The sequence below is a fragment of the Talpa occidentalis genome, unplaced genomic scaffold (genome assembly GCF_014898055.3).
Source record: "Talpa occidentalis isolate TD23 unplaced genomic scaffold, MPIMG_talOcc4v2.1 talOcc4.7, whole genome shotgun sequence".
NCBI classification, from domain to species: Eukaryota; Metazoa; Chordata; class Mammalia; order Eulipotyphla; family Talpidae; genus Talpa; species Talpa occidentalis.
Window position 1 is genome coordinate 55,202,619 of NW_023605083.1, and position 24,548 is coordinate 55,227,166.

Consider the following 24,548-nt stretch of genomic DNA (forward strand, 5'->3'; position numbering starts at 1 on the left):
AATAAATAAATAAAGCATGCCTCTATAAAAAAAAAAAAAGAGAGAGAGATAACTGGTATTTTCACCTTTCCCACCTTTCTAAAAGAATCTCATAGTCTACTTTCATTTTAAAACTAGACTAAGTCTAGTTTTGAGTTGATTGAAGCAACCAACTTGTATAAATAACATGCCCTCCCCTATTATTTCCTAACAAGTCTGTACCAAATAAAGTTACTTAATGAAGTAATATTGATTGGATTTTTAATATACTGGCAAAACCCTTGAAACCCTTGAACCTATGAAAAAAAAGAGACTAAAAGTAAATTTCTAGTTTCAAGGACTTCATACATTTTTGGATAATGATACAAAAGGTGCAAAGAAATATTTGTGCCCATTGTACATTGCGATTATTTTAGCCTAAATGATTGGTTTTAGATTATGTTTTGGTTTCCCTTTTCCTTGACACTTATTGGACATTATAATGGGGGGAGGGCCTCCCTGGTGGCACAAGGGGTTAAGCACCGCACTATGAAGCAATCTGCAGCCTCTGCAGCACGAGTTCAATCCCCAGCCGGCCAGAGAGCACCCCACATACTGAAGAAGATCTCTCCTGTCTCGCCCGCTGCTCCCCTCAGCAGTGTATTTCAGTCACTCTGCCCATTCTTTTCCCCACTCTGTCTCTGGTGAATCCTCTCACCCCCCGACCCCCCCCCCCCGCATCTCTGGCTTGTACCCCAGATCTTGTATGCATAAATAAATAAATATTAAAAAAATAAAATAAAATAAATGGGGGGAGGTTATTACACTAGCAGGTATAGGTATCAAAACTTCCAGTGATAAAGATGTGAATGACAGGCAGATTCTTGCAGAACAACTTCCTAGCTGTATTCTGGATGTCTCCAAATTTTGAGTACTTGCAACTCTTGAATCCTTCCACATCTTGCCCACAAGGGGAAGCATAAATGTAATAAATAACAATTTAAAATAATAATAAAAGGCAGAAAAAGCCATTTCACTGAGAAGTTAAATACAACTATGAACTGGAATGTTAACCATAATGTCAGCCTTCCATAGACAAAGTTGACAGAAACACATCAATTTCTGACTCTGAAGCTATGAATGCAGATGGAATCTTAGGAAATACTATCTTGAATTGTTCTGTTAATGAGGCTCTCTTTCCTTCCTTTTTGCCCAAGAATCCAGTGTTAACGTAAAGCCTCTACATGCCTCTTTTCTAGCCTCCTTATATAAGTTCTGTCATGTGAGTGACAGTTGTAAGTAGCTAATACATGTGACAAATTATCCTGAGTTGCAAGTAAATATTCTCTGCAAGGAAAAGAATGTCGTATTTCCTTCTACTTGTGTTTCTATAAACTCCAGTTTAATGTGTGAGCATCTGTTTTCAGAATTTGAAGTCGTGTCTATCCGAGTATGAGGTGGGACTGGATAAAGACAACATGACAGCCTTTTAGGTTCCCCCCAAAAAAAGTATGGACCCAAACATATTCTATTTTGTTCCTGAAGAAAGGGAGCCCTGAGTCCTCCTTTTGCCCTAAACTTCTTTTATGGTAGAATACAAGGGTTGTCATAGAATAAAAGACCTGGGTTCAAATCCATCCTCTGATACTGACTTGTGTTAACTTGAACACAGTATTTCTGTCTCAGGGTCTCAATTTCTTCATCTGTAAAACATAACAAATTAGACCAAATGATTTCTAGGCCCTCTCCAGTTCTGTGAAAATTCCTTTCTTCCTTGTTAGTGATCTCAGCCACCTGTTACTCTTGTTTGCCTGAGTTGCTACTCTGAAGCTGTATCATGGGGCCACAAGTTTAGACTGGCATAACCTCTAGTCAGTATAGAGCTGGGAACTAAAAATCTGCTTGTCAGATGATCTATACAGAGGAAGGGCTTTCAAATAATGACATGCTTAAATGCAGTAGTAGTTTACAATGTCCCCCCCAACCCACCGCAAACATCGCCATTTATAATTCCCAGCCAAGATGTTTTGAAATGATCTGGGAATTTAGGGGACATCTAGTCTGGCCCCACCCCTTTTAGTTGTTATTCTAATTAGTTTCACTGTTGTGTAAGATAGATCCTCTTTGTTCTTATATCTAAACTTCTAAAATTGATTTTTAAAACTTTTTTTTTTAAAGATTTATTTATTTATGCAAGAACTGGGGTACAGGCCAGATGCGCGGGAGGGTGAGAGGATTCACCAGAGACAGGGCGGGGAACAGAACAGGCAGACTGACTGAAATACACTGCTGAGGGGAGCAGCAGGCAAGACAGGAGAGGTCTGCCACACCATGTGGGATTCTCGCTGGCCAGCCGGGATCGAACCTGCACTGCAGAGGTTTCTGACAGCTTCACAGTACGGCGCTCAACTGCCTGCACCACCAGGGAGGCCCAATTTTTAAAACTTTTAAATGAGCACACTTCCCTTTACTTTGATAGTATTTGAAATTGTCAGGGTTGAAAAATTATAATCTCCTTTACTTTTTCTCAATCACAGTCTTTCCTTTATTGGATATAATTATTATAAGAAGTTTCTCGCTTTTTAATAGCACAGATATCAAGGAGAAATATTTAAATGAAAAAAAAAGATTTAATTTTTTTTTCAAAAATTATTTCTTAAGATCTGAGTCAGTGTTTAATTTTGGTTTTGGTTTTTGCTTCAAAGGACAGAAATCAGAATGTTAAATTCAGTCCTCGCAGCTGCCACCTCCATGACAAAGGTGACCCAACCATATCATGTAACTTCAATGGACCTTTTCCATTTATCACATTAGGATGACAGTAATCACCTTTCTTAAAGTGAGAGTGTGAAAGGAACTCATTAAACTTAAAGTGATTTCTACTTTATTGATAGAGAAATTGGGAAAGGGAAGTTGTAGTCATTTTCTAAGGTATGTTTTTTTAGAAAATACTATTTAAGAAACATCTGTAATCCATTTAAAGTCACTTTATAACTCATACTGCACCACCTATGTTGTTGCCAAAATGCACATTACTATAATTTACCTGCCAAAGCACACAGTTGAAGGCACACTAATGTAAGACCATATTTGTTTATCACCCATCTTCCTAAAGCATCCTTTTTGATGGATTTTATTTTACTCTCTAATCTCAGATCTCCTCTAACTCTGACTCTTCCCTCTCACATTTTTTAAAATTACAATATACATCTCCAGACTGAGGTCAGCCCTGAAGGTGACTCCTTAGACTTCTATACATTTTTTTAGACTTGTATCCTTATACATCCTTGCTCCCATTACTCTAATCCCATACCTAAGTGGACTGTCTAACTTCGCTGTTCTTTTGTCACTTGCCAGCACTTCAGATCATTGGATGTTTCCATTTGCATGTCTTCTTGTCAGTATCACCCCAGACTCTGTGCAAAACCTACAACTCATCACAACTTGTCTCTCTTCTCACCTCATTTCCCTGCTACTGCTGCCATCATTGATTCTATTCATTCCTCTTCTGAAGTGTCCTTTTGCTTTCATTCTTCTGTTCTACCATTCTCTACCAGCCTTTCTTGAATACCAGCCACGATACTACATAAGACCCTTCCACATTTTATCTTCTGCTTTTATCTCTAAGCCTCATTTCTTTCCACTACATCATCTTCCCACACCCTCACACTGAGGCTTCAGCTATTATGAATTTTCTTCACTTTCTCATCACTTTCCTTACTTCCACAACCTCTGGGAGACTTGACCGTCATTCTGGTTATTGTATGAAATTGAGTATGTTTTTTGGAGTAACAAAGTCAAGTTTCGTCTTCCAGTTCAAATTCTTGTGATTCTAAGTCCCTTGTTTGTTTATGGCACTTGTTTGTTTATGCATGTAATTTCCAGCCCGCCCCCTTATTTATCATGAGCAAATTACCATTTGCCAGGTTTATGACAGTTCTTTGCATTGATTTTAAAAAGAAACATACATTTATTTGAACATGTAAACCTCTTAGGCTCAAGCTACTTATAAATCTTACCCCTGCCAGGTTCACAGACTATTGGGAAGAGCAAGTATCCAATATTTGATGAGTTAAAAACCCTAAATTTTTAAGGATTGAAAATCCCTTATATGTATGTTATAGTTGTCAATTTATAAAAAGCTTATATATATCACTTCTCTTTGTTTAACAATATTATTGCAGACAGACTATCTGAAAAACAAGGTGAATTTCTATTTTCCCTATTGTACAAACCAGAATACTAAGATTCAGAAAAGATTTACCTCTTAACTGGTAAGTAGCCCAGCCAGGAGTGTGCTTAGGTCTTCAGTTTCCAGTCCTTGCTCTTTCCAACAAACTAACCTTAACCTACTTGCCAAGAACTCCTCAGACTCAAGGAACACTCCACCCAGCACATACACATAAAAGGCACATCTTATTTTTTCTGTGGAACTTGAGTTAATCGGTTACCTGGCATGGTCACTTTAAAGGAAACATATTTACTATAGAATAGTAATTTTAGTAATTTTAGTAATTGACTCAATGTGTTGCTGTTAACAACTTTTCTAACCTAAGATTAATACCCTGCTTCTTGCTTGGAGGAGATAAGGAAACCCAGTCAAATAATTGAGGATTAACTTGTCTCTGGGAATCAAAAACAGAACTGGAAAACTGAGGCCCTATTGAATAATGTGGAGCTTTAAAAATTCAACTTTTATATTACAGAGTATATTACAGAGTTAAGGTTAGTGTTTGTATGAAATTATTTTAATGATTTCCTCATGATTCTTACTGTATTAGTATCACTTACTGTCTTTTGAGTTTTACCCCAAAACATGGTGGCTTAAAATGGCAATGAGCATTCATCATTTCACACTGTTTCTGTGAATCAGGACATTGAGAGCAGCTTAGCTGTATAGTGCTGGCTCAGTGGCTCTCATGGAAGTGACATCTTGGTGATGGATGGAGCTGCCATCATCTGAAGACTCCCCTAGAGCTAAAGGATACATTTCCAAGATAGCTGATTCGCGTGGCTGTTGGCAGAAGGCCTCTCAGTTCCTCTGAGTGATCCAAAAGAGTGAGACAGAAACTGCAATGCCTTTTATGATCTAGCCTCAGAAGTCACACAATGTCATTTCTGCAGCTTCCTATGGTTACTCAAGCTATTCCTAATCAGTCTAGGAAGGGACTACACAGAGCATCAGGAGATAAGGTCATTCAAACCATTTTGGAGGCTGGAAACCCAAACTTTCCTGTGACCCCCCACAATGACATGGTAAGGGGAAGGTTAGAAGCTCTAGACAACTACAGAACTAATAAGAACACTTAAGAATGAGGGCCCAGGAATCAAGTAATAAGCTATAAAGGTGAGATGAAAATCCAACAACCAGAGTCCAGGGTGTACCCCATCCAGTCCAGTCCATATTTATTGGGCTTGGCCCCAAGAAAGAGATGGGGCCTGATTCTGGGAATGAAAGGAGAGCCATCTGCAGATTAACATATTTTGTTGGGCTGAAATCGAGAGTTCCTTGTAAGAAGAGGAGAGAAGACGGTGAATGCCAGAGGTTATCCCCTAGGGAAACCTGAAGGAGACTGAGGTATCTATCGCTGCAGTCCCACATCTCAGGAAGGTGATGCTGGGGGGCTAGAACACACATGTTCTGAAAGCATGCCTGTCATTTCCGCTAGTGTTTAGTCCAGCACCTCTATCTTCTTCAAACTCCTCCCAGCACTCTGCTTAGTCTCAGGAGGGCTGTTACGAATCGATGCCATTTTAGGAAGATCTGTAATAATGATAGGCCCTAGTATGCAGAGCACTTTATAGTTTCCAAGGTACTTTCATGGACATTTTCTCTTCTGAGCCTCACCACAGTGAGATAATAAGGTAGGTGTTACCGTCCTCATTTTATAGGCTGAGAAACTGGAAATTACAGAGCTTGTGACTTGCGTAAGCCATACATCTAATAAGAAGCTTGTTTGCTGACATCAAGTCCAGTGCTTTTTTAATGTATCATGTCTTACATACCATTAGTGTCAGGTTATTGTCAGTTTCTGACTTGGTATTACTGTTATTTGTTAAAAAATAACTATTTTGAATAGAATTCCTTTATGACTTTCATTAAGCAGGGCTGTGTCTTACTGTGCAGATGGGCACACCCAGTGCTAAGTTACTAGAGCTATTGGATATTCAGGTCATTTAAATCACTGCTCTTTATCTGGTTCTGTGCACACCAAGCAGTCTTTTGATCATTTTGTTACTTATTGTCCTCTTTCTTGCTGAACTATCATCTAGGGTCCTAATTCTTGGGCCTTAGGTCTGGTTTTGGGGGGCTCCAGGATATATCTTTGCCCCACAAAAGCCCTCCAGATAATTGCACTAGTACTATGTCCCTCAAATCTCGCTTCCTTGAGTGAAACAGCTCCAGCGCCTTCAGTGCATTATTTGGAGATCCCCTCAGCCTGTGACACACAGGAACTGAAGCAGATCTTGTCAAAAATCTCATCCTCTGTTGGCTTTTTTTGTTTCTTATATTGCAAATCCCTGGGGAGCTACAAAAATTGCTCTAGAAAAAAAAAACAATATAAACCAGACTAATTGGCAGCCCATCAGAGGTTGCTGTCTGGCCAGTTTCTCACAAGATAATAGAAAAAAAGGGAGTGAAAAAGATAAGACTATTTTATACCTTAAGATTCTTCCATGCTAATAAATGTCCTGCTAAAATATTACTTGCTGTGTCATGGACAGGACATTTTTTTTCTTTGAGTTTTCATATGAACTCAAGTAACATGGTTCTTTTTCTGGTGTCTGTTTCCTAAACTTTATGAAAATAGGTCAAGTTTATAACACAACTACCATGAAGATTAAAGATCTTCAACTCCCTGTAATCATTAATTGGAGAAAAAAACACTTAAATCTCAGGACAACTATGGAGCCTAAGAGTTTAGGACTAAAAGCTGTATTGGAAACTGGTTTAAAATGCTGTTAATGGTGACTTTGATGTGATCTTACCAGTTTCTTCATATAATCCAATTCATTTTTTAAATGATAGAAGATTAAATGAAATTTTCAAAAAATTACCATCACTGAAATGAATTTTACAGGGAAAGGTAAAGCAGCTGAGTTCCTGCTCAGCTCTCTTTATCATTTACCCTACAGCCTTAGGCAAATCACTTAACTCTTTCCCTCTGTTTCCTAATCTACCAAATAAAAATATCATTCTTCGTAAAATGAGATTCCATCAAACACTTCGACTATGGGCAGTGGTCCTGAACCTTTTCCCCAGAGAGACCCATAAGTGTGCGATCAGGTTCTACTCTCTGGAGCTGTATCTCTCTCTCTCTCTCTCTCTCTCTCTCTCTCTCTCTATATGTGTGTGTGTGTGTGTGTGTATGTGTGTGTACGTGACCACGGGCATGCACACGCACTCTACTGTTGTGTTTTTGTCTTAAAAAGGATGCAGGTTATGAATCATTCCCAGCTGTTAGTCCCATCCCCATCCCTCAAAGATCACTACTTCTATACTAAGAACTGCAGCTCTGGAGAATGGCACAATTTTTAGCAGAATGTCACCTGAAGTGTTTTTTTTTTTAATGCAAAATGCCTCTCAATTAAAAAAAATTAATTTACTTCTATTCATAAGCCATAGGTCTAGTTATATATTCCACTGATTCTATTCTTTCTCTCAAATCTGCTTAGTTCTACCAAAATGAAAAAACGCACCCTATCCCAGCAAACCTCTCCCTCCAAAGAAGTTTTCAGAAGGAAGAGCTGGGGTGGGGGTGAAAAAAATAAACAAACTGCTGTGTCCCCTGTTTGTCCTGTGGCCATCTTTGTTGGAGGCCCAGAAAGGTCTGCCATGACAAGGTTTGCCCAGGGGCTGATTGTACAGAGGCTTATCATCATTAGAAGGAAAGAGGTTTGATTTCCTAAAACTTAAGTGAAATAAACTGCTCAAATAACAGTCTAATTTATCACTTCAAAGTCCCCTTAATGGCACTGAAATCCATGTAGATGCCAAGTCAGACAACCACACCATGTGTCTGCCCAAAGGACCAATATTCTAAAGCTGTTCTTTTCATCAGTGCTAGTAAGAGGAGCCACACTTCCTCTGCCTGCCACGACCAAGGCTGTTAGATCAATTAGCAGCATTTCACCTACACAGATGCTTCCACCTTCTTCAGAAAAGCAGCCCTCTCCCAGACAGATCTCACTGAAGTGGCACCTGCAGTGGCCATAGGCATCTCAGGCACCATTGACTGCAGGACTCAGTGTCAGCACTTGCAGAACATGTAACAAAACCAGAGTCAAATAAAGACAGTAGAACAGGCAGCAACTAGCACTGGCCACTCTCTGTGAGAAGGGTCTCTGTGGGAACCCATTAGATAAGCAGTCTGGGGCCCCAGATCAGAGACTTCAGCTCACAGGAAGAAAGGCCTATGGGAAGGGAGGTTAACAAATTGACATGGCTTTATATCAGTATAACCCAAGTATCTATCCTCTAGGTCTTCCCAGCCCCTTGAAATGGAAATAAGCTTTGCTTCAAATTCCAGTCTGTGGAAATCTGAATTCTATGACTTCCTGGGGGCTTAGGGTCTCTGCCTCAGCTCTTGCTCCCAGGAGATTAGCTCTGCAACTGTCAAGCTGCTTACAAAAAACCATGTATGAGCATGGAAGATCTTATGAAAAGTTGGTATCATTGGGAGGACTACATTTCATATCCCATGGAGGCATAGTCAGCGGTCCACATAAGACTTTCCGATTTTCCTAAGACTTCTATGAGCAAGGTGTGGTTAGAGGGCTGGCTGCACCTGAGAACCCAGGGTACTTGTTAGAGATGCAGACGCTCAGCTCCACCCAGACTGGCTACCTCAGACCTGAGTTTTAATAAGGTCTCAGGAGATTCAGTTTATTAAATTGTGAGGATCTAAAGTCCTTTTCTATCACCTCACCTCACCTCAAAAAGGATTCTCTTTGCCCTGACCCTTGCGCTGTGAGCTTTTGGTCTCTCATCTTCTCTCTTCTCTTTCTTCCCCTTTTCTTCTCTCTTTTGTTCTATCATCCCCTCTCTCCTTGGAACAAGCTACAAAGGCTTTGTCTCATGACAGAGCAACCCTCTTCTGTGAAACCTCAGAGTCATTCATCACCTAGGCCCTGACGGTCTCACTTCTACCCGAGCTTATTAAAGGATCTGTTTAAACAAATCTCCCACAAGGAACTCTGCTACCAAAAATCTCTTCATCTCTTTTCAACGTATATCATGGCTTTTATAAAGAAATCTAGTTTCCAGGCAGACCCCTAAATCAATCCAGGATTATAAACTAGCATATTTAGATCTGGGGAAACTGAGTCTTTGACAGAATAGTGACTAAGTTAAAGTCATTTTGTGGTCATTGGCAGAAGCAGGACCTGAGACGATCTTGTATTTCCCAGTGCAAGCTTCTCTCCACTCTACACTAATCAGATGCTCTCCCTGAGCAATAACTGAATCATTTGGGTAGCAACTATTTCGTAAGTCCTCATTTAACATAAACATCAGGGCCTCCCTGGTAGTGCAAGGGGTTAAGCATCAGCACTACAAAGCTATCTACAGCCACTGCAGCACGAGTTCAATCCCTGACCAGGGAGGTGACCCACATGCACAGCAGACCTCTCCTGCCTCGCCCTCTGCTCCCCTCAGCAGTGTATTTCAGTAGATCCGCCTGTTCTGCTCCCTACTCTGTTCCTGGTGAATCCTCTCACCTCCCCGCACCTCTGGCCTGTACCCCAGTTCTTGTAAGATTCTTTTCAGCTCCGTTATCTTTTGAAACTATAAGGCCTGGAGAAAGATTGGAAATTGTGAATCTCTAAATTCCTATTGTCATATAGAGAGCATCTCTTAACATTTATATCTCACCCAGGAACACTTGTACAGGGGACACTCTAAATTTTACCCCATTTTTGTTGACTTTTTTTTTCAGGAAGCGGGAGGAAGAAAACAAGCGAAGGGAAGCAGAACAGCACAAGGGGAGGCTGAGCCCAGATTCCTGCAGGCCCCAAATCCCTCCCCGTGTGCCTGGCACCCAGGATGAGCCCCACAGACAGAGCTGTGCCTCCAGCAACACTGCCCAGGGCTGCGAGAGGAGAGCCTGCAGAGAGTGTCCAAGCAGAGGATCCCCAAGTAGTGTTCCCCAGAAGGAGCAGCATCTTTCTCCAGATGTGCAGGGAACAGACCCCAGAAAGTCCAGTGGTAGGTGTATCACCTTTATTATCTAATGCCAACTCATGGGCTGTGAGCTCTTTTAATTAGTGTATTTAGACCATTGATGTGTGAGATGATTATGTTATCGCTTAAGTTTGCCATTGCATTACTTATTTTTCATTTATTTTAGATAAAATAAATCAGATATTGCCATTCCCATTGCTCTTTTCTTCTCTTCTTGGGACATCTTTTAGGATTCCAACTTGAGGAATTTACAGTTTTTTTGAGCGTATCTCTTTCCATCATTTTTGTGCTGGTTGCTGAGTATTTTAATATATGATGTGACTTGTAATAGTCTAGAATCAACATTTAAAACTTTAAGTGAAATGTAGCAACCATACCTCCATTTAGGAACCTTTACCCTCTCCACTTTTAAATATTGCTTGGGTATCAGGTGGCATTATAATTTTTGTTTCAATTATCAAATGTAATTTATAAAACTCATGAGAAGGGCCTTCCCTGGTGGTGCAGCCATTGAGCGCTGGGCTGCAATGCTGCCCACTTCCTCTGCAGCACTGGTTCAATCCCCGGCCACTGGCGAGGTGTGCAGACCTCTCCTGCTGCACCCTTTGCTCCCCTCAGCAGTGTATTTCGTCAGTCTGCCTGCTCTGTTCCCCGCTCTGGCTCTGGTGAATTCTCTCACTGTCCTGTGCTTCTGATTGTACCCAGTGCTTGTATAAATAAATAAATAAATAAATAAAGAAATAAAGAAATAAAGAAATAAATAAATAAATAAATAAATTGTTTAAAACAAAAAAGAAAAAACCTCCGGAGAAGTCCATGAGGGGTCTATGGTAAAGGACTGTGGGTGCGTGGATGGTAGGGGGAGGTAGCATACATCTGAGAAGTTTAAACACATTCCCCTAAATCATATATGTATAGTGTCATAAACCACATTGAGGTAATCTCAATAAAGTGAAAAAAAAAAGAGAGGTCATAGTTGCTTCGGCTGATCAGTACACAGGCCATGTAGACCTTGAGTTGAGTCCCAGAAGGAACCAAAGATGAAAAATACTGGCCTCTTCTTTTTCTCCTTCACCTTTCATAAATGAATGAGAAATCAATAAATTAGATTTTAAAAAAAGTTAATGTGCATCACCAAAAAAAAAAAAAATTAAAAACTGAGAGAAGAACAAAGAAGAAAAAAAGTCCCCTTAATCTCAAACATCAGTTATCTATCTCTTTGGTACATAACTTCTAATTCTTTTTTCTAATTCAGAAAATTGTGGTTATCTTGTTCTGAGGTCTTACATCATTTCTTTCTTCAGCAACAAATGTTAGAAACTACTTAGCATTATATCAAATTATACATATGATTGTTTAATCATGTCTGTGTTTTGAGACATACAAACTAAATAGCCTTACACAGAAATTTTTATGTACATCTCTAATTTTTATGACTCTTTAAACATGAGCCCAAATTTTATTCCAGGAAGATTGCAGAAGGCTCTCACCCTCTAAAAAGTAAAAAATATTTAGGCATAAAATGCGTTTAGGCAAATAATGATTTTACTAAATTGACAGGATGAGATTTTGTTCTATTTTTATTGGCTTTGTCAATTTATTTTCTGGTTTCTTCACTGATGCCCTCTGTCAATTTTTATATTGGTTGGTTGATTTTCTTAATATTGCTAAAAGCTTTTGTAAAATAAGTATAGTAAACTTTGTCTATCATATGTATCTGACCACTGAACAAAGCAGATGTTAACAGCACCAGCTACCCACCATGTAGTTAGAATCTGCATGTGAGCTCTGCAGACCAGCTGGCTCCACATTTGCCATTCAGCCAGCTCATGTCAAGGTTGGATGAATCTGTGGATATGGAACCCAGAGACAGAAAAAAATACCTTAAAGGTAGGGGACCAGCACAGGAAAGACCCATGTTGTTTAAGGGTCACTTGTATAATAATGTCTTTTTAGTCCACCTTTTGAATCTGCTAAAAAAAATTTCTCTTTTGAGATTTTTAGTTTTATGCTAAGAAAAGGATTTTCCCACTTCAAGTTCCAATAAACACATATATGTTCTATTTTTTGCTATCTCATTTTTAACTTTTTGACTCATCCCATATTTAATTTGTCATATATAGTGAGGCTGGAATCTAACGATTTCTTCTTCAAGACTCCAAAGTTGGAGGCTCCCTGCTGGCTCAAGGGGTTAAGTCTCAGCACTCTGAAGCTATATGCAGCCACTGCAGCATGAGTTCAATCCCCGGCCAGGGAGCTGACCCAAATGGCACAGCAGACCTCTCCTGTCTCACCTGCTGCTCTCATCAGCAGTATAGCTCAGTAGATCTGCCTGTTCTGCTCCCCACTCTATCTCTGGTGATTTCTCTCACCCTCCACAACTCTGGCCTATACCTCAGTTCTTGTATGCATAAATAAATACAATCAATCTTTTAAAAAATTAAAATAAAGCAGTCCATTTGTTACAATCAGTGAACCTACAGTCAAACATCATTGCACCCAAAGGTCTTGGTTTATATCCAGGCTCACTCCTGGTGCTTTACATTTGGTGGGTTTGGATAAATGTATAATGACTTATATCCACCATTATAGTATCATACAGAATAATTCATGGTCAATATTAGCCAAGATTCTACAGATAAACAGGACCAGTAGGATATAGATATGAAGAGATTTTTTATAGGGATTGGCTTACTTGACTATGGAAACTGAGAATCCCATGATCTGCGATCTGCACACTAGTGAACCAGGAAGCCAGTGGTGTAATTCAGTCCAGGTCCAGTTCTTGAGAACCAGGGGAGCAGATGTTAAGTCTGGGTCCAAAGGCCTGAGAATCAGAGGGCAGATGGTAAGTCCCAGTCTTAGTCTGAAGACCCAAAATCTAGTAGTACCTCTATAATAGGGAAGGAAAAGACAAATCTCAGCTCAAGTAAAGAGAGCAAATTTGTTCTTCCTCCACCTTTTTGCTCTATTTCGGCCATCAACATTTTGACGGATGCCTATCTGCCCTGCTGGGTGTAATCTTCTTCACAAACTACAGATTCAAATGCTAGTGTCTACACCCAGAAATATTTTACCAGCTATCTGGGCATCCCTGATCCCAGTCACACTGGCTCAGAAAATTCACTATCACACTGCTCTAAAAATCCTCTGTGCTCTGCCTCTTCATGTTTCCCTCCCTCAAACTCTGGCAACCATTGAGCCTTTTACTGTCTTCATAGTTTTGCCTTTTTCCAGAGTCATACAGTTGGAATCATGCAGTGTGTATTCTTCTCAGATTGTCTTCTCTCACTAAGTAGCCTGTATTAGTGATTTTCATGCAAGTAATGTGATGTTTTCCATGACTTGATAACTCATTTCTTTTTAGCACTGATTTTATTTTTAGCTCATTTTCTTTTGGTTTCTTTGTAGTGCTAAGTGTCCTATTGCTGGTTTTGAGGTAGATACATTTTTAAATAATTTGGATCTATGAATCACACAAAAGATTGCTGGATTATATGGTAAGAATATGCTAAGTTTTGTAAAAACCACCAAACTCTCTTCCAAAGTGGCTGTGCCATTTTGCATTTTTTAAATTTTTTTTAAAGATTTTTTAAAATTTATGCATACAAGAACTGGGGTCAGGCCAGCGGCGTGGGCGGGGAGCTCTGAGGGGATTCACCAGAGACAGAGTAGGCAGCAGAACAGGTAGATCGACCGAAATACATTCCTGAAGGGAGCAGTGGGCAAGACAGGAGAGGTCTGCTGTGCCATGTGAGTCAGCTCCCTCGCTGGGGATCAAACTCATGCTACGGTGGCTGCGAATAGCTTGATAGCACTGACTTTATCCCCTGCGCCACCAGGGAGGCCCCCATTTTGCATTCTACCAGCAATGAATGAGAGTTCTTCATGCTCTTCCTCTTCTATGAGTTGACATTCTTGTTGATTTAATCTTATGATTGATTGTTTCTGTTTACTGTCTCCTGACAGTAAACAGATTCTATGTGCTGCTGTTTTCTTCATGTGTTCTGTAATTTTGGATTGTGAAGTCAGAAGCCTGAGTTGAGGGCATGCCACTCTAAAGCAATACAGGTTCCCCTCCATCCAAAAGTAGGACTTTCCTATATGGTAGGTTATTTTTGGGAATGCTTAAAAAATTGTCCATTTAGATTAATAGTGATAAATGTTTTCAGACCCCTCCCAAAAAATAACCTACCAAACAGGTATGTCCTTTAAAATAGCAAACGCAGGCCTATAATTATTGTGCTTGTTTGTATGAAGCATCCTGCAATACCATCATCCCAAGATCATTGTTTTTATTAATTTCTTGTATGGCTGAGAATAAATGAATCCCAAACCCCTATGGAGGTTCTGTGGAGATCTATGGAGACACAGAACTTTGGCTTCAGTTTCTCATTGAAGACAGTGTACTCCTTTCACAACCTACAGGAAACGAACCTTCTCACGCTCCAGTGCTAGCAAGCCATTTTCTTAAATCTGAGGACTATCATTTTCCAAGGGTATACCCATCCTAGTGTCCTGGCTTCAATGCAGGGTTTCATTTCCACATAAATTTCTGTCTGAAGGACCTCATTTTCTGTTCTTATCTGGGTATCAAAGCACAACCAGGGCCTCCCTTGGTGGTGCAGCGGTTGAGTGCTGGGCTGCGAAGCTGCCAGCAGCCTTTACAGGGCTGGTTCAATCCCTGGCCACCAGCAATGGTCCCACATGGCGCACAGCCCTCTCCTGCTGCGCTCGCTGCTCCCCTCAGCAGTGTGTTTCGTCAGTCTGCCTGTTCTGTTCCCCGCTCTGGCTCTGGTGAATTCTCTCACCCTCCCTTGCTTCTGACTGTACCCAGTGCTTGTATAAATAAATAAATCTTTTAAAAAAAAGAGTGTGTCTTGCAACTCTTAAAAAAAAAATAAGCACAACCAGATATTTAGTGAAACCAAGCATTGCGCACGTCACCATTACTGCCTGCCAAGACAGTTGCTAGGTCAGCTCACTTGCTTAATGCTCTGATTTTCAGTTTTCCCTTTGTTTTTAACCCTCAGGGATTTCCTTCATGTTCTCGAAGGCACTATGATACTCTTAAAAAGATATTTGTTTTATTTGCATCAGTATTTTAGGTACTTGTAGTGGGAAGGCTTTTATTTTCTGTAACCTCTATTGCTAGAAATAGAAGCTAATGACTTTTTTCTAACCATAATCACCACTATCCTGGTGATGCTAGAGGACAGGTCTGAATATTTTATGTGAGTAAATGGACAGAGTTGCTCTACATGTAAGTTATGGACAATGAACATTATCCCCCTCTTTCTTTGTCTCCCCAGAAATGTCCAGAGAACATTCTAAAGGCCGATCTTCCTGTGTACACTTTAGCCCCAGTGAAGGCAAAGGTGGAAACAGGCGCTCAGGAGTTTCCTCTATTGAGAAGTCAAGAGGTGAGACAATTGGCGAGCAGCGGTGTGACAAGAGAAAAGGTTTCCTGAAACAGCCTTCCTGCCTCAGGGCCGCTAGCACTGATGAGAAAGGAGAGGACCCCCATGGGGCAGCGAACCTTCCACAGCAGGAGGGTCCCTGGAAGCTCAGCAGGCAGCACAATGAAGCACCCAAGGCCAAATGTGCCTCCCAAAAAAGGCGTTTTCCTGACCTCAAAGGAGGAAGGTGCTCCCCAGCGGGTTCTAGCCGGCCAGGCAGCGCCAAGGGGGAGGTGGCCCATGCTGGACAGAATCCTCTTCACCATCGGACAGCAAAGAACAAAGTGACACAGGACAAGCTCACAGGAGGGAGCAACTCAGATTTGCCACAGAGCACAGAGGTGTTGAGGACAGGGGTCAGGAAACTGAGAACATCTACTCGGTCTGAGGACACTCAGATATCTAAGGAGACTGACCCAGCACCTAGTCCCCTCTCTGCACAGCCTGTGAATATTGACCTTCTCCCCGTAGAGCTGCGGCTGCAGATAATCCAAAGAGAGAGAAGCAGGAAAGAGCTGTTTCGCAAAAAGAACAAGGCAGCAGCCATCATCCAGAGGGCCTGGAGAAGGTAGGAAGATGGGGTGCTACAGCACCTTTGGTTCTATGTTTATCTGATACCCCTAACTTGACACCCCCTGCTCTGTAACATTTTCTACTGAATTCTATGTGCTGTTGTGATAAGACCATTTTTATTGAGCCAGCCTGTGAATTCACACACGTGTAGATCCTTATAATTTACACTGGGCAAGCTATTTAAGTGGTATTTTTGCCAAGAAAGATAGAAAGCACTCAGGATAGCCTGGTGTAAGAAAAAACGCTCTCAGTTCGAAAACAGAAAGTCTAAGTTTCAGATGAAGCTCTAATAGGCTAACTGACCTCGAGCCAATCATTCGCTGGTCCTCAGTCTCCTCATCTGTGAAATGGAATTTAACAATTGCACAGCTATCCTGTTTACATGACAGGTTGCTAGGTTGATGTAAAGTGTGCTTCATAACTTCTGAAGCACTATTATGTATAAGATACTTTTTTTTTAAATGTCTTTACTGTCCCAAATGCCTAAACAGAGAGGCCTGAATATAGTGAGTTGAGTGACTGAATTTATTACAAAAACCTGTGTAACACCACCAAATTGAGTTTGGGCTAAGTGCTGGGAGTCATGGTGGACGCTTCCTAAAATACTGAAACAGTATTACTGAATACTGAAACAATACTGAAACAGAATTACTCCTCCAGGGAGTAATTCTAGGAGGGCTGGAGGAGTCCTCTGCTGCTCGTTTTCATATATCCCATAATCTTCACACCACAGGTCCCACTAAGGGCCTAAATCCAGAGTAGGCCATCGCTGCACCCACCAACAGGTGGAGTCATGGGACCTCTCTCTCCTCGGAGAGGAAAGTTAATAGGGGAACAAAGCAAGCGGATCACTGCAAGCACAGGTGCACCACATATCAACGCCCCTGCCAGGAGATAAAAAGGTCAGGAGAAGCAGAGGCAGAGAAAAGAGATTCTCATGAGGGAGAGATCTTGTGGCTGCTGTGCCCGGCTCTCTACCCAAAGCCCTGTGCTGTGCTTCCTGCTTGCATGGGCTTTGCAGTAGTGCGGCCTCATGTCTTTTCAAGCTATTGGCCACTTACAAAGTCCTTCATGTCTTATCCCATTTGCTCCTCCAACCACACCAGAGAGCCGCCGTGACTGGGATTAGCATCTCCATTTTTCAGACCAGCAAATGGTCTCAGAAGTGACTTGTCCTAGTGTAGCAGATCCAGCAGTTAAAGCTCTGACTCAAATCCAAGGGCCTTTGCCCTTATGTTCTTGGCAGAGGTGGTTGTCTGTCAAGATAATGGAGACCGAGGCAGGCCTCACGCTCTTCACGTCAACAGGCTAGAGAGAAGAGCTGCCTGCCTGGTGGACAACACACCAAGGTAGCATCCTGGGGATGTGTGGTTACTGTTGTTAGTGCTTGTAGTTAGCATTACTTGACACTTGTGCCAGCCCATTTTACCTGTATTAACACATTTATCCTTACAAAAATCATGTAGATTCTCTTCGTATCCTCCTTCCACAGAGAAGGAAACTGAAGCATGGGAAAAGGTTAATCAGCCTGCCAAGGTTACAGCACTAGGAAGTGCTGGAGCTGAGATAGTCTTATCTCCGAACCCCAGATGGGAATGGTCTTCGGTGCCCCCTTGGGGAGTTCTACTGGACCGGTACTAGATACCATCTCAGAAGAACTTTTAAGTATTTCAGCTGAACCCTAGGATCTAAACAAGTCAGCTTTACCACATCAGGCCCCACAGCTGCTCCCTAGCTGAAATGCCTTCCTGTAGGACTGTTCCTTGACTCCTTTGAAGAGTCAAAAGCTGACAGGTCCTGTCAGTAAGTGTCCATAGCAGCAAATGAGCCTTCAGTCATGCCCCGCAAGAACAGTGGGCTCATAGTCTGAGTGCCCAGCTGGGGAGGCAATTATGCAGGGCCCTCTGGCTGCACCATTGTGCTACCCGGACCTGGACACTGACTCCCAAAGGGCTTCTGGGATGCTGCACCTTGTGGGAAGTCACATGTGTGGTGACAATAAAAAAGGCTTTATTGATTCTGTAATAGCCTTGTAAGTCTTTCATTCTAAATTTAGGAGCTCATCACGCTGTCCTGGGACAGTGTGTGGTGTCTTACTCCAAACCTAAGGCACCCGGGAAGGGGTGTTAAAACGGGGTTCAGGGAACAGGGCTTGTCACCTAAGCCTTCCATAAACACAAGCTACCATGGAGGAGCCAGGCCACGGATGAGGAAAGGCAGACAGGCACAGGCACAGTGTGAGCAGATTGAACCTTGGGCCAGAAGAACCTGAAGCATAGTCTTAAAGTACAAGTTTTAGTACCAAGATTTGATTATTTTAAAGGTTTTTTGAAGATTGAAACCAGGACCTCCCCTGGTGGCGCAGTGGTTGAGCGCTGGGTTGTGAGGCTGCCCCTAGCCTCTGCAGCACCAGTTCGATCCCCGGCCACCGGCAAGGGGCCCACCAAAAAAAAAAAAAAAAAAAAATTGAAACCAGACAGTGGGCAAGCCAAGCTGGGCTGGAAAGATACTGGACCAGCTTTTCACCCGAATGTGTGTAAGCCACTATCCTGTCAGCTCTTCTCCAGGGTGTTCTGAGGTGATTAAGAACAACCCCGAGGCTGGGGCTGAACGGAACGGTTAGGCATTGGGACATTCTACAATCCTGGAGTGCAAGTTCCCCTTGAGATTGGTAGACTAGAGGCTGCTCCTCTGCCTCTAGGACCATTGTCTTAGCAACAGCCCCGATCTCCATGGGAATCATGACTGAGAGCCTGCTCTCCCCAGTGACTTCTCTGCTTCGGAGCAGAGGTTTCTTGACTTCTCAAACAAAAGAGATTGAGTTAAGGAGCAGTATCGGCCCATAACTCCAGCTTTTCTCTACAGCTGGCTTTTTGGAAAAGTAGTACATATTCTAGAAGGGGGATGCCATGGTTTGTCACTCTCCAGGAAAAGAAATCATGTCGTTTCACTGAAATGGCCTTTAGAGCAGCAGGAAGAGGCTGCAAAGAGCTTTTAGCTGATTAGGAAGATTACCTCGCATTTGGTGTATACTAAAGTCAGGCATGGGGCAGCTTCCTATGAGCTCACCAGAAGTAGTTAATCAGCCACAGGTAATGAACATTAACGCAACTTTCTTTGGGAGGCTCCAAAACAGCTGTGTTCAGTAAGCAATTTGGGAGTGCATGTGAGATAGACAACATCAAATAAACACGAGCTGTAAATACAGCAGGTCCAGAAGTGCAATTGCTAGAGCAAACGGTAGTGCCATTTTAAATTTTTTCAGGAATTTCCATACTGTGTTCCATAGTGTTCACGAACTGTAAACACAAGTGTGCTTGCAGGGGTTCCCATGTCTCCATATCCTCATCAGCACTTAACTCCTCTCTTGTTTGTTGTGGGGAGAGATAACAGTTTGCTTGAGTATTGGTTTTGTTTTTTTCTTTAAATTTTATTTTAAAATCTTGCAGATGACAAAAAACAAGTTCAATATAGAAAATTGTTTAAACAAAAACTAAAGATCAGAACTAAGCATGTGGGTTGTTGACAGCATTTTCTAGGGATATGTTTATGTCCTTTTTATAATATGTATGCACATGTGTAGGGTAAGTGAATTAATCAGGCTTTTTGTGCCACGAGCCTCTGGCTAGCACCTACAGCCTTGATCCTGTTAAAGCAGAAGGTACTTGGAGTGTGGGTGTGGCGCACACGAGCCTGATTGTGGACACCTGGAGTATGGGTGCGCACACCTACATAAGTGTGCACACCTGAGGGTGCGGCTAGAGCTATAAGGGTGGCATCACTCAGACGGGACGGCTGTGAGAGGACGAGGGACTGCACAAGAGGGGAGACCACGAGAGAATGCCAGAGGGAGCCCAGAAAAGAGTAAAGATTCACTAGGGGTTGGGGGATTTAGTTGCTGCCTACCTCCCAGCCCCGGTCCCCCAACTCCACCCCCCACCCCACTCCACCCCCGCCCCGCACCTGATTGCCCCACTAAAACATTAAACTTTATTGGTTAACCTCCCTTTCTCGACAATATACTATGAGCCCTTTTCCATGTTTTAAAATATTATATTCTACTGCACAGCTTTCTACTGTTGGAAGATATCGTAATTTAACTGTTTCCTTAGTACTGAACTGCCTTATCTCCAGACTTTTACTACTATAAATAATGTGGTAGTGCCCTTTTATGACTGGTAGATTGTTGTAGTGCCCCTTTATGACTTTGGTATCAGGGTAGTTGGTGGCCTCATAAAATCAGTTTGCAAAGTGTTCCCTTCTCTTTGATTTTTTTTCCCAAAGAGTTTGAGAAGGATTGGCATTAATTCTTCTTTAGATATTTGATAATATTCACCAGTGATGTCATCTGGTCCTGGGTTATTCTTTGTTGGGAGATTTTTGATTACTCAGTCTTTCTGTTTATTAGTAATTGGTCTGTTCAGGGTTTCTATTCTTTGTTCAGTCTAAGTAGGGTGAATATTTATAAGAATTTTCCCACTTATTCTAGGTTATCCAGTGTGTTGACATATATTTATATAGTTTATGATTCTTTGTATACCTGTGGTATCAATTGTAATGGCTCCTTTTTCATTTATAATAAAATTTTGTTGATATGGGTCCTCTTTTTCCCCTTGGTTAATCTAGCTAGAGGTTAATTTTATTTTTTCCAAGAACCAATTCTTTGTTTTGTTAATCTTTTCTATTTCCCTGCTCTTTGAATAATTTCTGCTCTAATCTGTATATCATTCTTTCTGCTAATTTTGGGCTGTTCTTTTAGTTCCTTAAGGTATATAGATATAGATCTAGGTGGCTTGTTTGAGATCTTGTTTCTTAATATAGGTGTTTATTGCTATGAATTTCCCTCTAGAATTGCTTTTGCAATATCCCATAAGTGCTGGTATGTCATTCCCATTTTGTCTGTCTCAAGACATTTTATAAATTTCTCTTTCAAATTCTTCTTTTCCATTGGTTGTTCAGCAGAGTGTTAATATGCGTGTAGTCATGAGTTTTCCAGTTCACCCCCTGATTTCTAGTTTCACACCATTATGGTCAGAGAACATACTTAACATGATCTGTCTCTAAATTTGCAAAGACTTATTTTGTGACCTAATGTGTGGTCTATTGTAGAAAATTATCCATATATGCTTAAGAAGAATATATATTCTGAAGTTGTTGGATAGAATATATGTGTCTGTTAGGTCCATTTGTTAAATGATGTTACTCAAATCAGTTCTTTCTCTTTGGATGGTCTATGCATTGTTGAGAGTAGGGAAATGAAGTCTAGCTATTATTGCTCTGTATTTCTCCCAGTGGCTGTGTTAGTTTTTGCTTTATATAGACACTCCAGTGTTTGGTACATAAATATTTACAATTATATCTGCTTAATAAATTGATCCTTTTATCATTATATAATGATCTTTTTCATTTTTAACCATTTTTATTCTGTTTTGTCTGATGTAAGTGAAATTAACATTTTTTTTAAATTTCCATTTGCTTGAAATATCTTTTTCCATCTCTTCACTCTGTTTATCTTTAAGACTGAAGTGAGTCTCTTGTACACAGCATATCTTGGGGTCTTGGATTTTTTTCATAATCCATTCAGCCACTCTCTTTTGTTTGGTGAATTTAATCCATTTATGTGTAAAATAATTATTGTGACTAAGGACCTATTATAATTTTCTTAATTGTTTTCTGGTTTTGTGAATCCATTATTTCTTATTCTGCTGTCTTTTTTGTTTTGATATCTTTTGATATCAGTATGTTTTCTTTATCATATCTTTCGTGTAGTTAGTACAGATTTTTTCCTTATGGTTTTATGAAACTTATATAAAATATCTTCAAGTTATAACATGCTATTTTAAATTGCTGACAACTTGAAGAGCATTCCTAGACTTCACACTGTTCTCCCCCTTACGTTTTAGGATATTGATGTCACAGCTTACGTGGTTTATATTGTGTCCCCTATAACAGATTATTGTAGTTTACTATGTTTAATTTTTAAACTTCTCCAATTTGGGCCTGTTCACCCCTCTTTAGGCACTCTCTGTTCATCCCCTACTTCCAGGTCACCACATTGATGAGAAATTAGTGTAGATACCTGAATGACATAGCATACTACTGCCCAGAACTCCTGGACTCAAGCAGTTCTCCAGCCTCAGTCTCCCAAGTAGCTGGAGTACATGCATATACCACTGTGCCTAGCAATTTTTAAACTTTTGTTTTTTAAAGATTTATTTATGCATACAAGAGCTGGGGTACAGGCCAGACGTGTGGGGGGGGGGGTGAGAGGACTCACCAGAGACTGAGTGGGGAGCAGAACAGGCAGACTGACTGAAATATACTGCTGAGGGGAGCAGCGAGCGAGACAGGAGAGGTCTGCTGCGCCGTGTGGGATTCTCCCTGTCTGACTGGGGATTGAATTCGTGCTGCGGAGGCTGTGGATTGCTTCATAGTGCGCTGCTTAACCCCTGTGCCACCAGGGAGGCCCTGTTTTTCAACTTTTAAACTAGAGTTGTAAGTGAATTATGTTACCCCCATTACCTTGGTACAAAAATCTAACTTTGACTATATTTTCATTACCAGTGAGTTTCATATTCCTTTCTTATGTTTTTATAATTAGTATCTTTTTACCTCCACTTAAGTAACTGCATTTAGCATTTTTATAAGACATGTTTAGTGGTGATGAATTCCCCTGGCTTGTTTGTCCTGGAAAGTATCTTAATTTCTGAAGGACACATTTGCCAGACATAGAATTTATGATGGACAGGTTTTTTTCATATTTTGAACATACCATTCTCTCCTGACTTGTAACGTTCCTGTTGAGAGGTCTCTTGCAGATGACTTGCTGTTTCTCTTGCTGCTTTCAAATTTGTCTTTGACTTGATAATTTAAATATTAATGTGTTTCAGTGTATCCCTATTTGAGTTCAGCACATTGAGTTCAGCCTCATTAATCTGGATATCCACTTCTCTCCCTAGGTTTGGAAAGTTTTCAGTCATTATTTCTTTAAATATATTTTCTATTGCTGTTTCTCTAGGCTCCCCATAATGTGGATATTGTGCCTTTTGATTGTCTCCTATGTCACCTTTCTCATTCTTTTTTTCTTTTTGCTTATCTGACTGGTTATCTTTTTTTCAATTGTATTTTATTGGGTCATATTGGTTTACAACACTGTAATGATTGGGTATTTTCAAATATCCTGTCTTCCAGGTGAATGATTCTTTCCTCTGCATAGTCAAGTCTGATTTTGAAGCTCTCTATTGAAATTTTCAGGTCAGTCACTGTCTTTTTTCAGCTACAGGATTTTTGGGGGATAGGTTTCTGTTTCTTTTTTTTTTTTAATTTAAATATTTTATTTTATATAATTCTTACATCTTTTTCCATCTTTGCACAATGTATCATTTTCATTTTGGTTATATTCCCCATACAATTGCACCCGGTTTCTATTACTTTGTTGAACTTATTTTGTTCATGCATTGCTTTCCTAATTTTGTTAATTTTGTTTAGTCGTTTGTGTGATCCTGTAGTGCATTGAACCTCTTTAAGAGGATCATTCTGAATTCTTTGCCTGGCAACTTATGAATCTCCATATCTGTAAGATATGGTTATTAGAACTTAAATTACTAGTGTCATAATCACCTGAATTTTTTTGATTCTTGACTCCTTACATTGGCATGTGCACATTTGAGTAAGCACTTTCCTATTCTAGACTTCAAGATGGTTTTTCAGTCAGCTCAGTTTGAGTTTCTCATTGTGTCTGCTGATAATGTTCTTGGGCAAGTGAGACTTGCTAGCAGGGTCTCTTTGGGAGCAAGGCCATTGTTTGAGCTCTGAGGTCGGAGGGTAGTGGTATGAACAATTGAATAGGCCTGCTGTTTGATTCTCTGTCCATGAGGCTGAAGGATTGTCCCGGCAATTGCCCAAGTTCTCTGGTTAGACTATCTAGATGGTTAGGACTACGCACACTATTCATCAGTAGGGGGGGCTCTCAGTTAGCTTCCCTGCCCTAACAGGGCAGCAGGATGGGCCCCAGGACTTAAACAGTTCATTGTTTGGGAACCTCAAGCAGGCAAGACTATGCACTGACTTCCCTGCCCAGAAAGGACCGCTGATTTTGTTCGACACATGAGGAAGTCGTGGGTTATGCTCAGTTAAAATGCCACTGTTAAGAAAGGGCTGTCACTGCAGAGTTTGGGTTCTGTGGCCATACAAGCTGAAGGCTGCATTCGGCACTGGCTGGGATTAGGAATTAACTTTTACTGCCCAGATGGAGCAGAAGAACCAGGTGCAAGGCCACTGAGGCTTTTTGTAGTATTAACTCAAACCACCCCACTCCCTATGTTTCCTTACTGAATGTGCTACTGGCTTTGCTCTGCAGACAATCAGTTCTGCCT

General features: G+C 41.0%; 1 protein-coding gene across 4 annotated transcripts in view; it reads left to right on the forward strand.

Annotated features, from left to right (window-relative positions):
• The window catches only part of INVS (inversin), a 120,302-nt gene that overhangs the window by 74,960 nt on the left and 20,794 nt on the right, over nt 1-24,548 (forward strand). For 2 of the 4 annotated variants that reach the window (XM_037493688.2, XM_037493691.2), the window contains 2 exons: nt 9,897-10,165; nt 15,454-16,168. In XM_037493688.2, the coding sequence (XP_037349585.1) occupies nt 9,897-10,165; nt 15,454-16,168 (984 nt within the window). Of the gene's footprint in view, nt 1-9,896; nt 10,166-15,453; nt 16,169-23,364; nt 23,428-24,548 lie in introns of all 4 variants that reach the window. The other 2 variants (XR_005121960.1, XM_037493689.2) reach the window with 2 other exon arrangements.